The 18,203-nt window shown below is 39.6% G+C and overlaps 1 protein-coding gene across 1 annotated transcript in view; it reads right to left on the reverse strand.

Annotated features, from left to right (window-relative positions):
- P3H4 (prolyl 3-hydroxylase family member 4 (inactive)) overlaps positions 1-18,203 on the reverse strand; it is a 79,254-nt gene that overhangs the window by 24,730 nt on the left and 36,321 nt on the right. Inside the window, exons 5-6 of the mRNA XM_053698859.1 lie at positions 16,901-17,046; positions 10,196-10,282 (exon numbers count right to left, since the gene is read on the reverse strand). Of these exons, the coding sequence (XP_053554834.1) occupies positions 10,196-10,282; positions 16,901-17,046 (233 nt within the window). The remainder of the gene's footprint in view (positions 1-10,195; positions 10,283-16,900; positions 17,047-18,203) is intronic.

An 18,203-nucleotide genomic window follows, 5' to 3' on the forward strand; every position in this document is an offset into this window, starting at 1 on the left:
CCACGCAGGCGCTATCAAGATTACCGAAGCCCTTTCCTGTTTGATTCTGGCAATCAGACGAGACAGGAGAGGAAAAGGAGGAAACACATAAGCCAGGTTGAACGACCAAGGTACTGCTAGAGCATCTATCAGTACTGCTTGGGGATCCCTTGATCTGGACCCGTAACAAGCATTGGCATTCTGACGAGATGCCATCAGATCCAATTCCAGTGTGCCCCATTGACGAATCAATGCCGCAAACACCTCCGGATGGAACTCCCACTCCCCCGGATGAAAAGTCTGACGACTTAGAAAATCTGCTTCCCAGTTCTCTACTCCTGGGATATAGATTGCTGATAGATGGCACAAGTGAGTCTCTGCCCATCGAATTATCTTGGAAACTTCCATCATTGCTAGAGAACTCTTTGTTCCCCCTTGATGATTGATATATGCTACAGTCGTGATATTGTCCGACTGAAATCTTATGAATTTGGCCAAGGCCAGCTGAGGCCACGCTTGAAGCACGTTGAATATTGCCCTCAGTTCCAGAATATTGACTGGAAGTAGGGACTCCTCCTGAGTCCAAACACCCTGGCACCCTAGCCCAAGAGGCTGGCGTCCGTCGTCACTATGACCCATGCTGGTCTGCGGAAGCACATTCCCTGGGACAGATGATCCTGTGACAACCACCAAAGAAGAGAGTCTCTGGTTTCTAGATCCAGATTTATCTGAGGAGATAAATCCGCATAATCCCCATTCCACTGTCTGAGCATGCACAGTTGCAGTGGTCTGAGATGTAAGCGAGCAAACGGAACGATGTCCATTGCCGCTACCATTAATTCGATGACCTCCATACACTGCGCCACTGATGGCCGAGGAGTGGACTGAAGTGTCTGGCAAGTAGTTAAGATCTTTGACTTTCTGACCTCCGTCAGAAATATTTTCATGTCTACCGAGTCTATCAGAGTTCCTAGGAATGGAACTCTTGTCAGTGGAACTAGTGAACTCTTTTGTATGTTCACCTTCCACCCATGAGTTCTTAGAAAAGCCAACACAATGTCCGTGTGAGATTTGGTTAGCTGGTAAGTTGATGCCTGAATCAAAATATCGTCCAGATAGGGCGCCACTGCTATGCCCCGTGGCCTTAGGACCGCCAGAAGGGACCCTAGCACTTTTGTGAAGATTCTGGGAGCTGTGGCCAACCCGAAAGGAAGGGTCACAAACTGGTAGTGTTTGTCCAGGAAGGCAAACCTGAGAAACTGGTGATGATCTCTGTGGATAGGAATGTGAAGATACGCATCCTTTAAGTCCACGGTAGTCATATATTGACCCTCCTAGATCATTGGTAAAATAGTTTGAATGGTCTCCATCTTGAATGATGGGACTCTGAGAAATTTATTTAGGCATTTGAGATCTAAAATCGGTCTGAAGGTTCCCTCTTTTTTGAGAACCACGAACAGATTTGAGTAAAATCCCTGCCCCTGTTCTAGTTTTGGAACTGGACAGATTACACCCATGGTATATAGGTCTTTTACACAGCGTAAGAACGCCTCTCTTTTTGTCTGGTCTACAGACAAACGAGAAAGATGAAATCTCCCTCTTGGGAAAAAATCCTTGAATTCTAGTCGATACCCCTGGGTCACGATTTCTAATGCCCAGGGATCCTGAACGTCCCTTGCCCAAGCCTGAGCGAAGAGAAAATGTCTGCCCCCTACTAGATCCGGTCCCGGATCGGGGGCTGCCCCTTCATGTTGTCTTGGTAGCAGCAGCGGGCTTCTTAGCCTGTTTACCTTTATTCCAGGTCTGGTTAGGTCTCTAGACTGACTTGGATTGTGCAAAATTCCCCTCCTGCTTTGTGGCGGAGGAGGAAGTAGAGGGCCCACCTTTAAAGTTTCGAAAGGAACGAAAATTATTTGTTTGGCCCTCATTTTAACCGTCTTGTCCTGAGGAAGGGCATGGCCTTTACCTCCAGTAATGTCGGAAATTATGTCCTTCAGTTCAGGCCCGAATAGGGTCTTACCTTTGAAAGGAATTTTGATGACACATCAGCAGACCAAGACTTAAGCCATAACGCTCTACAATAGCAAAGCCTGCATTCTTTGCCGCTAATTTAGCCATTTGAAAAGCGGCATCTGTAATAAAAGAATTAGCTAGCTTGAGAGCCTTAATTCTATCCAAAATATCATCTAATGGGGTCTCAACCTTAAGAGACTCCTCTAGAGCCTTAAACCAAAAAGCTGCTGCAGTAGTTACTGGAACAATGCACGCTATAGGTTGTAGAAGAAAACCCTGATGAATAAACAATTTCTTTAACAGACCCTCTAATTTTTTATCCATAGATAAAAATATGTCAGATATGGGAAACATTTTCTTAAAAGTAGGAGGGGGAGAGAACAGAATGCCTGGTCTATCCCATTGCTTAGTAACAATGTCAGAAATCCTTCTAGGGACTGGAAAAACATTAGTGTAAGAAGGGACCTCTAGATATTTATCCATTTTACACAATTTCTCTGGTGGAATTACAATAGGGTCACAATCATCCAGAGTCGCTAAAACCTCCCGAAGTAACAAGCGGAGGTGTTCAAGCTTAAATTTAAAGGCCGTCACATCTGAGTCTGTTAGAGGGAACATCTTTCCTGAGTCTGAAAGCTCTCCCTCAGACAGTAAATCCCCACCCCCAATTCAGAACACTGTGAGGGTACATCGGAGATGGCCAATAAAGCGTCAGAGTGCTCAGCATTTACTCTAACACCTGACCTACTGCGCTTACCCTGTAAACCTGGCAGTTTAGACAATACCTCTGTAAGGGTAGTAGACATTAATGCAGCCATATCCTGCAGGGTAAAATAATTAGACGCACTAGAAGTACTTGGCGTCGCTTGAGCGGGCGTTAAAGGTTGTGACACTTGGGGAGAATTAGATGGCATAACCCGATTCTCTTCAGTATCAGAAAAAAACGTTATTTGCCCCTGCACATAAATCGTTTTCACACAAACATTATGCAACCAGTGTCTTTCAAGTTATAGACCATAATATAACAGGTCCCAGTAACATCCCTTCATTGCCTGTAGGATTACTGCTTACCCCTTCCCTCATGGGAACAATGTCAGCCGGTTCATAAATACCACAGTCTCTTCAGAAAAAAATGACTGAACATACCTCAATGCTTGTAGCATAAAGACCGTTCCCCACACTGAAGCTTCTCAAGTACTCCTCAGCCATTCTGTGGGAACTCTTGATCTTAGTAATCACTGCTAAGATCATCAACCTCCAGGCAGAAATCTTCTTTCCATATGCTGCCTGAGGAAAAATAGCACTCACCGGTACCATTTAAAATAAAAAAGTCTTGCTTGAAGAAAATAAAAACTATCATTTTATCACCTCTTTCACTTTACCTCTTCCTATTACTTAGTATAGGCAAAGAGAATGACTGGTGGAGTCAAGGGATGAGCTATATAGACAACTCTGCTGTGGTGCTCTTTGCCACTTCCTGTTAGCAGGAGGATAATATCCCACAAGTGAGGATGAATCCGTGGACTCGTCGTATCTAGTAGAAGAAATAATAAAAACAAAATTGTTAAGAAATTGGGTACTGGCAGGCAACTGCCAGTACCTAAAATGGCCACAAATAGGAAGAGGGGAGAGGTTAAGAGAGCTGTTTGGGGGGGGGGGGGATCCTACACTGCAGAAACTATGTATTTATTTTGAAAAAATGCTAAACAAAAAAAAAAAAAAAGGCTTTTATTTTAGTACTGGCAGACTTTCTGCCAGTACATAAGTTGGCATTGACAATTGTGGGATGGGGGAGGGAACAGAGCCGTTTGTGAGAGGTCAGGTAGTGGGATGTGTCAGGTGGAAAACTGATCTCTACACTAAAGCTAAAATTAAGCCTACAAGCTACCTAATCAACCCCTTCACTGCTGGGCATAATACAAGTGTGGTGTGCAGTGACATTTAGCTGCATTATAATTATCAAAAAGCAAAGCCATATATGTCTGCTATTTCTGAACAAAGAGGATCCCAGAGAAGCATTTACAATCATAATTGCACAAGCTAATTGTAAATAATTTCAGTGTGAAACCTAAAGGTTGTAAAAATGTTAATGATTTTTTTTATTTAATCGCATTTGGCGGTGAAATGGTGGCATGAAATATACCAAAATGGACGTAGATCAATACTTTGGGTTGTCTACTACACTAAAGTTAAAATTAACCCTAGAAGCTCCCTAATTAAACCCTTCACTGTTGGGCATAATACAAGTGTGGTGCGCAGCGGCATTTAGCGGCCTTCTAATTACCTAAAAGCAACGCCAAAGTCATATAAGTCTGCTATTTCTGAAGAAAGGGGATTCCAGAGAAGCATTTACAACCATTTGTGCCATAATTGCACAAGCTGTTTGTAAATAAATTTCAGTGAGAAACCTAAAGTTTGTGAAAAAAAATTGTGAAAAAGTTAGCGATATTTTTTATTTGATTGCATTTGGCTGTGAAATGGGGGCATGAAATGTACCAAAATGGGCCTAGATCAATACTTTGGGTTGTGTACTAAAAAAAATATATACTTGTAAAGTGATATTCAAGGATTCCTGACCGATATCAGTGTTACAACATAACGATCGCCAATTTAAAAAAATAAATAAATAAATGGTTTGGAAACAGCAAAGTGCTACTTGTATTTATTGCCCTATAACTTGCAAAAAACAAAAAAAAACAAAGAACATGTAAACATTGGGTATTTCTAAACTCAGGACAAAATTTAGAAACTATTTAGGATGGGTGTTTTTTGGTGGTTGTAGATGTGTAACAGATTTTGGGGGTCAAAGTTAGAAAAAGTGTGTTTTTTCCATATTTTATAATGTTTTTATTGTAAATTATAAGATATGATGAAAATAATGGTATCTTTAAAAAGTCCATTTAATGGAGAGAAAAACTGTATATAATATGTGTGGGTACAGTAAATGAGTAAGAAGAAAATTACAGCCAAACACAAACACTGCAGAAATGTAAAAATAGCCCTGGTCCTTAAAGGTAAGGTAAAGTTAAGCAAAGTACTTTACGCCATCTTAAACTAAATAAAAATTAAGCATAACTTTAATTCATCTTTTTTTTAAAAATTTTACTAAATAGCGTAAATTTTTATCATTTACTTATCCGCCGTTCGTATTGTTTCCTCCGCCCGACATGTTATGCAACTTGATCGACATGCTACCTCTATGTCCGCATCCAATCATTGTTTTCCCCCCAGGGTGGTCAGCCCGAACATTTCAAGGTCACTACATTACTATGTGCATGCGTTGAACGTGAGGAATGCAATTTCCTGACGGTGCTTGTTCATAAGACACGCTTTTAGCCGACGCAGAGAGCGGGTGGGACCGCTCTCAGTTAGTTAACAGTAAAACACGGAAGTAGCTGCTGGGAGGAGTCAGGTAGGAAACGGCACGGACATTTATAATTATATATTAAATACAAATAGAATAGAAACAAAGAAAAAAGTTAGCAACTGTTTTCTAATAATGATGAAGAATGTTTAGGTGTAATCGCAAACTATAAAATTTACCTTCACTTTAAGGGTAAGAAATTGAAAAATGGCCTTGTCCTTAAGGGGGCATGCAACTGAATTACAAAAAAATAATTTTGACTTTACAATGCAATGAGTTTCTTGTGATTATTCTTTTGGGATTATATTCCTTTTTGGCTCTATTAACCCTTTCTATAACCTTTGGTTTGGGGTGCAATTTTGCATTAATTCCACCTAATGCTGATGCCTTATAAAGTGGAGAAAATATTTGAGTAAATTCTTAAACACTTTTCTTCACAATTAAAAGGGACACTAAAGTCAAAATGAAACTTGTATTATTCAGCTAGCACATGTAATGAAACAACTATTTATTTCTACTATCAAAAAGTCCACAATATTTTTATATGCACACTTTCTGAGGCAATAGCCCCTACTGAGCATGTGCAAGACTGCACAATATACATATGTGCATTTTGTGATTGGCTAATGTCCGTCACATGATACAGGGGAGGAAAAATGGAAAATCTACTACTGAACTGATTTGAAATTCAAAGTGCTCTTCCAATGTATTTTTATTATGTACTTATCATTGCTTTGATTCTACTGTATTTAAGGAGATATTAAACAATAAATGCATGCAAAATAAAAAATAGAATACCCTTAGAATATTGAAGATAGAAATGTAAAGGTTTAGTTTCTACTGCTTGAAATACTGTCTCTCTCCCGCTGAGTAAAATTAGGAACATATATAAAACGGGCAAAAAAGAATGTGCAAACAAGGCTGTGTGGAAGACCTGTCAGATAATTACTTTAAAAACCCACAGTCTTCTTTACACTGTCTTTTTTATTGCCCGTTTTATATTGTCTCTAATTGTCTTCAAAAGAAGAGTGAGATTAGTCGGAAAACTTAACCCTTTGAGTGCTAACGAAGGCATGGAGCCGTTGCTAAGTTTCACCCTCAGGTGCTAACGACGGCTTCATGCCGTCGCTAGGACTCGCTAACCTTGAGGGGGGCCTGAGGGCCCCCATCTCCCTCCACCCATCCGATCTTGCCCTCATATTGAAGGGTAGGTTTGGGTCTTCACACGGAGCGTGATAACGTCATCATGCATTGACGTGATGATGTCATCCCACAACTTTATTTACAACTGTCAACTGACAGTTATGGAGAGATGGGGACATGCTGCTTAGATGCCCGTATCTTGGGCATATAAGCAGCTACAGAGCCCTCAAGACCCAACGGTGTAAGTCTTTAAAGGGATATGAAACCCAATTTTTTTTCTCACGATTCAAATAGAGCATGACATTTTAACCAACTTTTAGATTTACTCCTATTATCTATTTTTCTTCGTTCTCTTGGTATCTTTTTTTTTTTAAAGTAGGAATGTAAGCTTAGGAGCAGGCCCATTTTTGGTCCAGCACTTGGGTAGCACTTGCTAATTGGTGGATAAATGGTGCGCACGCGGCAAATATTTTTTGTGATCATTATTTAGGACGCGCGTTCACGATTCGCGCACCTTTTGTTTGGTAACAGCCGAGAACGTAATCTGTTTAGACTGCGTCTTGGCAACATTGAAGCACATCGCATAACTAGCGATCACTAATTATAAGTAAGCATATAGCTGCTGTAACCAACAATCATAACATCTATTATTGAACCAATGTCAATGCATTATACTTATAATGTTATCAATCAATTTTCACTTGCAAAAAATGAATACTGTGAATACAAAAAAAAAGAATAATGAATACTTTAAAAATAATGTTATGACATATACAAACATACACTATATAATAATTCATGTAAACTACGGTAATTAATGGTTTGACAAAGTAATGTAATATAATTTGAGACAATGAGGATAATTTTAAAGTTATCCAGATTATCGATCTGTCACAAATGCAGCTGCTCAGTTGCGCAAATAGCATAGTACTGAATGAATACACTGTGTTATTCATTGAGTACTATGTTTCCACCGCGATTCACGCGTGCGCGTTGTACAACGGCTTATCACAGAATTGCATGCGCATTGTAGATATGTTATACGATTCACACATACGCTCTGTGCTTGTGAACGCGCATTTGAGACACAGAAAGATAAGAAATGGAAGATGGGCGGAGCATGAACGATAATGGAAGCAAAATTTAAAAAGTTAAAATCAAAATAATTAAAATATATATATATATATATTGTGATCTTAATATGTTGATGATATACAATACTTGGATGTGTTGTAAAGCGATAAAATGTACTTTCACTAAGGACCAGGGCTATTTTTACATTTCTGCGCTGTTTGAGTTTAGCTGTAATTTTCCTCTTACTCATTTACTGTACCCACACATATTATATACCGTTTTTCTCGCCATTAAATGAACTTTCTAAAGATACCATTATTTTCATCATATCTTATAATTTACTATAATTTTTTTTTATAAAATATGATGAAAAAAAAATGGAAAAACACTTTTTCTAACTTTGACTCCCAAAATCTGTTAAACATCTACAACCACCTCCTGAGTTTAGAAATACCCAATGTTTACATGTGCTTTGCAAGTTATAGGGCAAAAAGTACAAGTAGCACTTTGCTATTTCCAAACCAATTTTCTAAATTAGCGATAGTTACATTGTAACACTGATATCTGTCAGGAATCCCTGCATAACCCTTTACATGTATATATATTTCTTTTTAGTAGACAACCCAAAGTATTGATCTAGGCCCATTTTGGTATATTTCATGCCACCATTTCACCGCCAAATGCGATAAAATAAAAGAAACACAAACTAGATTTCTCACTGAAATTATTTACAAACAGCTTGTGCAGTTATGGCACACATGGTTGTAAATGCTTCTCTGGGATCCCCTTTGTTCAGAAATAGCAGACAAATATGGCTTTGGCATTGCTTTTTAGTAATTAGATGGCTGCTAAATGCCACTGCGCACCACACTTGTATTATACCCAGCAGTTAAGGGGTTAATTAGGTAGCTTGTAGGGTTAATTTTAGCTTTAGTGTAGAGCTCAGCCTCCCACCTGACACATCACACCCCCTGATCCCTCTCTGGCCCTCCTCAAACAGCTCTCTTCCCTCACCCACCTCACAATTGCCCTTTTTTTGCCTAAAAAACAAATCAAAAACCCCAATTTCTGTAGTGTAGCTGCCCACCCTTAATACCCTACCCACCTTTCCAGATGCCTTCCCCAACATTCTTTCCCCCTCCCTATCCCTGTGTTAACTGAATGTACCTCCCCCCCCTGCCTCCAGGAAACACAGAGGGGACAAGATCCGGATATCCACCAACGATCCTGCCTCCCTGCTATGGCTCCCACCCACCAACGATCGGCACCATCGCGGGCCAATGCAGGGAGGGCAACAGAGTGGCTCTCTCTGCATCGGATGCCTACATTTTTTTTATTGCAGGATGCTTCAATATCGAGGCATCACTGCAATAACATGAAAGCGGCTGGAAGCAATCATGATCGCTTATAGCGCTTGAAAACCTGAGGACGTACATTTCCTGAGATAAATTACAGGGAAGGGGGACAAAATAAAAGAATGAAAGTATTTTACAAAGTTTTCTTTTTTAACTACACATAATTGAACATTTTTTTATTACAATCTGATAGATACACCTTCGCTACTAGGAATTTAAGAGAAATTTGCCCAAAGTACCAGAGAATTTTCAGCATTTGTGCTATAACTCCATATAAACAGAAATAGAGCCTTGTTTTTTGTTTATTATTTATCTATGAAAGATATATATATATATTTATTTATTTTAAAGAAGACAACCCAAAGTATTGATTTAGGCCTATTTTGATCAATTTGATACTATTTGACCATTAAAAATGATCATATAAAACAAATTGTTAACTTTTTCACAAACTTTGGGTTTCTCACTGGAATTATTTACATAGAACTACTGCAGTCATAAGACAAATGGTAGTGAAAGATTCCCTTGGATCTCCTTTGTTCAGAAATAGCAGAGATACATGGCTTTGCCACGTTTTTATGGTAATTAGAAGGCCGCTAATTGCAGCTGTGCACCACACTTCGGAAATTTCCGGCAGTGAAGTAGTTAATCAGGTAGCTTGTAAGGCTAATATTAGCTCTGGTGTAGGGATTGCCCTCCCATCCCATGTTCCCTCCCAAACAGCTTTCTTCGCTCCATCCATCTCCCATCCTAATCATGTTTTTGTAGTGTATGGACCCCCACCAGCTTAGCAACCCATCTCACTCCTTCACTCCCACCAATCCCACTTGGCACCAACGGAGGATCATTACAGACAGTGTCACTCTGTAACAATCAGCGATCTGCCTTCATATAGTAAGGGACAATGATCAGCGATCCCTTACTTTATGAAGGCAGATGCCTTCTGCTCCCAGCTGCAGTCTCCACTGTCTAAGCTGACTAAGCCGACAGTGGGGCCGCAGCATGCACCAGAGTGTTGGATGTACGTACTACGAAAACACAGTATGCTGGGTAAAGTATTGTGTGATGTAGTACCTATGTCCATATGGCACAAGGGATTAATAGCCCTTTAATTTGAGTATTAAATAGTTTAATGATTATAGAAAACTATTAATACAAGCTTTCTATTAAAAAGTGGCATTTTATTAAAGTTTCATCAGATATTTTGTTGCTGAAATGACCTATATATCAGTTGATCCAATGTAATGTCCTAAACAGTGTAACTTACCTCATCATCATCCTTATGGAGATAATCCTTGGAAAACTGCAGGAGTTCCTTGAACCGTGTGGTCTGGTTGAAATAACGCAGAGCTTCCTGTTAAAAAATAAAATAAAAAAATTCACATGATGAACAATACAAATACTTTTCTGCTCCAAACTGCAGATCAAAAATTCCTCAACATCACTTCAAAAGGTCTTGTATTTCTTATTTTGAACAAATTAAAAAGGTAAATTCTTGACAAAATAAATTTAGAAGTGATACTTTTAAATAGCTAACTATGAAAAATAGTTGCAAGTTTTCAGTGCTCTGCAAACTCCGGGCAGCAATTCCACTGTGCTTAACCCCCGCAAAGGGTACTGCAGGGTCGATAGTCTTAAGATTACATGCTCTAATTAATTAGATTGTGTAATTTATTTATTTTTTAATTTTTTTTTTTTTTTTTAACTATTATAGCCCTTTAAATAAAAAAAAAAGTAAAAAACAAAATTTATGCGTACCTGATAAATTTATTTCCTGATATGGTGAGTCCACGGCGTCCTCAATTACTGTTGGAAATATCACTCCTGGCCAGCAGAAGGAGGCACAGACCACCACAGCTAAGCTGTTAAGTATCACTCCCCCTCCCACAAACCCCAGTCATTCGACCGAAGGTAAATCCAGAAAAAAGAACACAAGGTGTAAAGGTCCCTGAGGTTAGTCAGAAAAAAACTGTCTTAAATAAATAAAGGGGCAGGGCCGTGGACTCATAACCGAAAATAAATTAATCAGGTAAGCATAAATTTTGTTTTCTTTCCTAAGATATGGTGAGTCCATGGCGTCCTCAATTACTGTTGGGAACCAATACCCAAGCTAGAGTACACAGAGGACTAGGGAGGAGCAAGACAAGTAGACCTAAACAGAAGGCACCACCGCTTGAAGAACCTTTCTCCCAAAAGGAACCTCAGCCAAGGCAAAAGTATCAAATTTATAAAATTTGGAAAAAGTATGCAGAGAAGACCAAGTTGCGGCCTTGCAAATTTGTTCCACAGAAGCTTAATTTTTGAAGGCCAAAGAAGAGGAAACAGCTCTTGTGGAATGAGCCGTAATTCTCTCAGGAGGCTGCTGTCCAGAAGTCTCATAAGCCAAACGAATTATACTTCTCAACCAGAGAGAAAGAGAAGTAGCAGTAGAATTCTGACCTTTACGTTTCCCAGAGAAACAAACAGGGCAGAAGACACGGGCGAAAATCCTTAGTCGCTTGCAGATAGAATTTATGAGCACGTACAACATCAAGGTTGTGCAACAAACGTTCCTTATAAGAAGAAGGATTAGGACACAGAGAAGGAACAACAATTTCCTGATTAATATTTCTATCCGAAACTACTTTAGGAAGAAAACCAAACTTAGTACAAAGAACCGCCTTATCGGCATGAAAGATAAGGTAAGGCAGATCACACTACAAAGCCGAGAGTTCCGAGACTATGTCCAAGATTTGCTGCAAAACTCTAAGAACAAGGTTAAGGCTCCAAGAAGGAGCCACGGACTTAAACACAGGCCTGATTCTGACCAAGGCCTGACAAAAGTATTGCACATCTGGCACACCTGCCAGAAGCTTATGTAGCAAAATAGATAAGGCAGAAATCTGACCCTTCAGAGTACTGACTGACAAACCCTTCTCCAGACCTTCCTGGAGAAAAGACAAAATCCTAGAAATCCTGACCCTACTCCAAGAGTAGCCTTTGGATTAACATCATCAAATATATTATATCTTATGGTTAATTTTTCTCCTAACACACTTGCGAGTCTGAATCATAGTCTCGATGACCGACTAAGAAAAACCACGCTTAGACAGAACTAATTGTCCAATCACCAAGCAGTCAGCTTCAGAGAAACGAGATTTGGATGAAGGAAGGGACCCTGAATCAGAAGTTCCCTACTCAGAAGCAGTCACCAAGGTGGGAGAGATGACATCTCCACTAGGTCTGCATACCAGATCCTGCGAGGCCATGCAGGGGCTAAAAGAATCGCCGGCGCTCTCTCCTGTTTGATACGAGCAATAACTCGTGGAAGGAGAGCAAACAGAGGAAACAGGTATGTCAGCCTGAAATCCCAAGGGACCGCCAGAGCATCTATCAGAGCGGCCTGCAGATCTTTTGACCTTGAACCATACCTTGGAAGCTTGGTATTCTGCCGAGACGCCATCAGATCCAACTCTGGCACCCCCCATTTGAGGGTTAAGTTGGAGAACACCTCCGGATGGAGTTCCCACTCTCCGGAGTGAAAAGTCTGTCTTCTCAGGAAATCCGCTTCCCAGCTGTCCACTCCTGGAATGTGGATTGCAGATAGACAGTAATTGTGAGCTTCCGCCCACTGAACAATCCGAGCCACCTCCTTCATGGCTAAGGAACTCCTAGTTCCTCCCTGGTGGTTGATGTAAGCCACAGAAGTTATGTTGTCTGACTGGAACCTGATAAACCGGGCTAAGGACAACTGAGATCAAGCCATCAGAGCATTGTAAAATTGCTCTCAACTCCAAGATGTTGATGGGGAGAGCAGACTCCTCCCGAGTATAAAGTACCTGCGCCTTTAACGAGTCAAAGACGGCTCCCCAGCCCAGCAGGCTGTTGTCCGTGGTCCCAATCACCCAGGAAGGTCTCCGAAAGCACGTGCCCTGAGACAGATGTTCCTGAGAAACCACCATGGGAGAGAGTCTCATGTCGACTGATCTGTCCCCTGAGACAGATCTGCATGATCCCCGTTCAATTGTCTGAGCATGCATAACTGCAGAGCTCTCAAATGGAATCGAGCAAAGGAAATAATGTCCATGGAAAACACCATCAGACCGATTACCTCCATACATTGAGCCACTGATGCCCGAACAGTAGACTGTAGAGAGGCAAGAGGAAATAATTTTGGCTCTTCTGAACTCTGTCTTATGGTGCCTAAGAAAACTACCCTTGTAGCTGGAACAAGGGAGCTTTTCTCCAGATTCACTTTCCATCCATGGGAATGAAGAAAAGACAACAAGATCTCTGTGTGAGATTTTGCTTGTTGAAAAGATGGCGCCTGAACCAATATGTTGTTTAGCGAGGGCGCCACTGCAAGTCCCCGAGACTGAAACAATGCCAAGAGAGCCCCCAGAACCGTTGAGAAAATTCTGGGAGCTGTGGCAAAGCCAAACGGAAGAGCCACAAACTGAAAGTGGTTGTCCAGAAAGGTAAATATCAGAAATTTGTGATGATCCCTGTATAATAGGAACATGAAGGTACGCATCCTTCAGATCTATGGTCGTCATGAACTGACCCTCTTGCACTAAAGGAAGAATGGAACTTAACGTTTCCATCTTGAAGGATGGTACTCTGAGAAACTTGTTTAGACACTTCAAGTCTAGAGTAGGTCGAAAAGTTCCCTCTTTTTTGGGAACCACAAACAGATTGGAATAGAAAACTAGACCCTGTTCCTGTACTGGAACTATCATTCCCAGGGAGAAAAGATACTGTACACATGTCAAGAACGCCTCTCTTTATCTGGCTTTGCCTCTGGGAGGAAAGGTATGACTTATATGTAGAAACCCTGAGATACTATGTCCGCAACCTATCTGGGACATCTTGTATCCATGTTTGAAGACAAACAGAGAGCCGGATTGGGGGCAAACTCTTTTAGGACTATTCATCTTGTCTTGTGGTAGAAAAGACCCTTTTCCACCATTATATCAGAAATATTCCTGTCAGATCAGGACCAAACAAGGTTTTACCCTTGTAAAAGGAGCGCCAGAAGCTTGGACTCAGAGGAAAAATCCCCTAATCAAGAATATAGCCTCAACGCCCCGCGGGCTAGCACAGCAAAGCCAGATATCTTGGCTCCCGGCTTAAATACTTGCATGGTAACATCATAAATAAAAGAATAGCTTAAAGTGAAGGTCAAGTCTGGGGTTGTGGGTAGCAGTATTCAATATGTTACCTAAAAACAGTATGAGGTTCATTCATCAAATTATCGATAAATTCAATCAAAAGTTTTAATTTTTACTTTTTATAACCGCTCCGTTTCATCTGTACAATCCGCCCCGTCATTGTGCCTTCCTTGATTGACATATTCACGCTCCAATCAATTGTTTAACCCCATGGCATCCAGCCCCTTTTCAGTTTTGTCATCGAAACCTAATGCGCATGCGTGTTAATAGATAGCGCGTCATCATTGGCATGCTCGTCCATGTTACGCGCAAATTGTTTCCTTTACTGCATACAAAGTGACAGCCGTTAATGAAACGCATGCGCTATTGAGCTGACCATACGCATTTCAAATATAACAAGGGTGCACGAGCGTAGTCCGCTTGTAATAAAAAAAACTAAGTCATCAAAGCAGAATCAGGAAGTCTGGTATGGGCGGAGATAATCGCAGTAACGGAGGAACATTATAAATACATATTTTTGGCAAAGGGTTAGTTTTTTAAACATATAAAGTCAGTGATTTTAATGTTTTAAACATAATCTTCAACATGATGTATTTAAAAGCCCAAAAATTGAACTTCACTTTAAGAGCCTTAATTCTGTTCTGGAATCAAACAGGGTGTCGCACCAATAAGATGCAGCACTTGACACAGTGGCAATACAAACTTCTATGTAAGTCACCAGCTTAGTCCATTGGACCTGAAAAGAACAGCTATCCTCTCTAGGAATCGTAGTTCTCTAGCCAGAGTAGAAATGCCCTACTACTTTAGGCACCGTGCGCCATGATATTCAATGGAGCCAGCGACAGGAAACATCTTTTTAAAAACAGGAGACGGGGAAAAAGGAATCCCTGACTTCTCCCATTACTGTGAAAAATCTAGCTCGGTCTGGAACAGGAAAAACTTCCACAGAGGAATCCTAGTATTTATAAAGTTTACTAGATTCTTTAGGGTTGACAACGACAGACGTATCGGAGTTGCTTCAAAGTAGCCAAAACCTCCTTTAACCATCCACAAAAGGTATTCAAGCTTAAATCTGAATACTACTACTTCAGTATCAGATAAAGCAATTACACTGTCCAAATCTGAGATTTCACCCTCAGAGGCTACCGACGTATTCTCCTCATCAGACCTATGAGGAAGGGCAACCAGTGTAGCAGCAGGTGGTACAGAAACCTTACTATCTGAATCTCTTCAGACACCAAAACTTCACCTCCTCCTTGCACAGAAGGCAAAGAGAATGACTGGGGTTTGTGGGAAGGGGAGTGATGCTTAGCAGCTAAGCTGTGGTGGTCTTTGCCTCCTCCTGCTGGCCAGGAGTGATATTCCCAACAGTAATTGAGGACACCGTGGTCTCACCATATCTTAGGAAAGAAAAGAACCATGCCAAACAGGTTGTGTTGGTATTCATTTCAAGAAAATGCAATAGCCTCCAAATACTCATCATTCTTTCCAATCTTTCATTACCAGAGCTGATAGATATTTGCTGGAATATAATTATTTTAAGCTTGAGGGGGGTTCTCCAAAAGGTATGGGCCTGTGATGGGGGTACGCTTGCCTCTCCTATGCCAACTTTTTTAAGGGTTGATGGGAGCTACCTAGCGTCTATGGTAAAGCTTATACCTTCACTAGCTACATTTTACTTATTTTTTTATTGGTTGCTTATTGTTTATTTGGCAGACAGTGCTTGGTTGTATATATAGAGGTATTTGTAGCAGAAATAGTAAGGTTCTTATGCCATTTTACAGATCACTAGTTAGGCCTCATCTCGAGTATTGTGTGAAGCTCTGGAGGCTACATCTCCAGAAGGATACAAATAAACTGAAATCTGTTCTAAGAAGGGCTACAGAATTGGCACATGGTCTAAAAAACAAAGACAGACTCAATTACTTAAATATGTATAGTTTAGAGGAGAGAAGAGAAACAAGTGATATGATATAAACATTCAAGTGTATTAAGGGGTTTAATAAAACCGAGCCTGCAAGAATTTCACAAAAAGAGCAGCACCAGATGAAAAGGGTCATGATCTCAAGTTGAACGGTACCAGGTTCACAAATAATTTTCAAAAACATATCTTTACAGAAAGGGTAGTTAATTGATGAAAAAAACAAAAAACCTTGAGAGACGGTAAACACAAACACTATGTTTAAGAATGCCTGGCATACACACAAGGCTATTCTACTAACTTATTAAACACTTTGGGCAAGATTACAGGTGGAGCAGTATTTAATACTCTAATTCTGGCGCTAACTCTGCTAGAATTAAGGTTTTTGTGTGCGTCGGTATCACTTGTATTACAAGTTGAAAGTAAACAGTTTTCGCTCGCTCACTAACACAATGCACACAAAAAGCCGAACTTCGAATATCGCAATCACATTAACCTATTCCACATAGAAGTCAATGGAGCATATATTCACCGACATGAATATATGAATGTCCCATTCCAATATTCTTCGTAAAGAAGAATATGTTCTATTTATTCATAAAAACTTATTTCCACATATATCTGATGGTATTTTGGTATAATATATATCTATACCTATGAATATCTATTTACAAATACTAAGAACATATTCCCTATGTGCAGAACATTGGAATGTGAAAGATTTACAGTAAATACAAACACTTTATTAATTAAATATGAATATTGCATAAATATGATTTTTACATGTCTTCATCTATTTGACAGCAAAGCTCCAATGCGCTCAATCATGTTTACTTTCAGCTTGTAAACTACATGTATTATATTGATTTGCTTTGCAAGAAGCAGTTATGTTGTTCCTCACCTCTCTCGGGTTGAAATCTGTATCCTTAAGGTCCCATTTCTCCTTGTAAAACTTGTAATAAGCTAAGTTTTGCTGCATGACTGTATCTGCTGGGTCAAACAGCATGTAACTGGACACACACTGCACAGCGTTCTTAACATCATTCACTAAAAGGACAGAAAGAAGGTGCAATAATAATTATAATAATAAACAATATGTGTTTATCCTTTTTAGTTGAGATTTCCCAAACTCACAACATTTTGCTAATATTTGATGTGCACATTAATCACATCCAGTAAACCCCTTTTGATTTAAAGCTGTGCACAAAAAAAAAAAAGTACTCGTGTGCTCGGTTCAGAACAGAAACTTGGTTTTAAGAAAAAGTATTTAAAAAGGAAAGGAAAGTCAAAATTAAACATTAATGATTCAGATAAAGCATTCAATTTTAAACAACTTTCCAAATTTACTTTAGTTATCTAATTTGCTTTGCTCTCTTGGTATCCTTTGTTAAAGAATAAACCTAGGTAGGCTGTGACAGTAACTATATAGAACACGGTTATAAACATTGTTACAAACAGTGCTGTCAGATAGCTAAAGACATGTGATTTATCTCACTTTCCCCCCCCATCTACATTTTCATGGTTCTGATCTACCTTTCTCAATAATTTAAATTTAGCTAATTTGTATCCTATGCATAATTTTTTTGTAATTCTGTTTGCTTTTAGATCTCCAATACCACTTTCACTACAATAAATACATGTAAATACTATGAATGGATGATCCATTACAGTGTCAATAATTGTACCATAAAATGCTGTACATTGAAATTACTATAAAAAACTTTTAATACTAAATATAAATGTATTTAAAACAAAACAACTTAGCTGCTGCCCTATGACAGTAATGGAGCTTCTCTTGTGTCTATAAATGAGACAAATTTGTAGTATCAAGTTTATAGATATCCCCTATCATGGGTGTCCTCTGTTTGTCAGAGAAGGATTCCAAGTACTTTTTGTACCACTTTTTAAAGGGTCATAAATGGAGAAAACATTACAATTATATGCAGGTGAACAAGTACTACAATAAAAAAGTATGTTTTTATTAAGATTTTCTGTAGCCTCCAAGCCTCTCTGTTCTGTTTAACTGTTCATCAGCAACGTATCATTTTTACAGCCCAATCTCTCTTCAGTAATGAGGGTATGTGTCTTAAGATTCTATCAATATGTGTTTTTGCAGCTTTTTAAACAAATCATAGGGTCCCCATTCCAACCCGACCTGTACAAAATGCTTTGTATGACTTTTCAGAGGTCACAGATTTAAGGAA

The sequence above is a fragment of the Bombina bombina genome, chromosome 1, assembly GCF_027579735.1.
Source record: "Bombina bombina isolate aBomBom1 chromosome 1, aBomBom1.pri, whole genome shotgun sequence".
NCBI classification, from domain to species: Eukaryota; Metazoa; Chordata; class Amphibia; order Anura; family Bombinatoridae; genus Bombina; species Bombina bombina.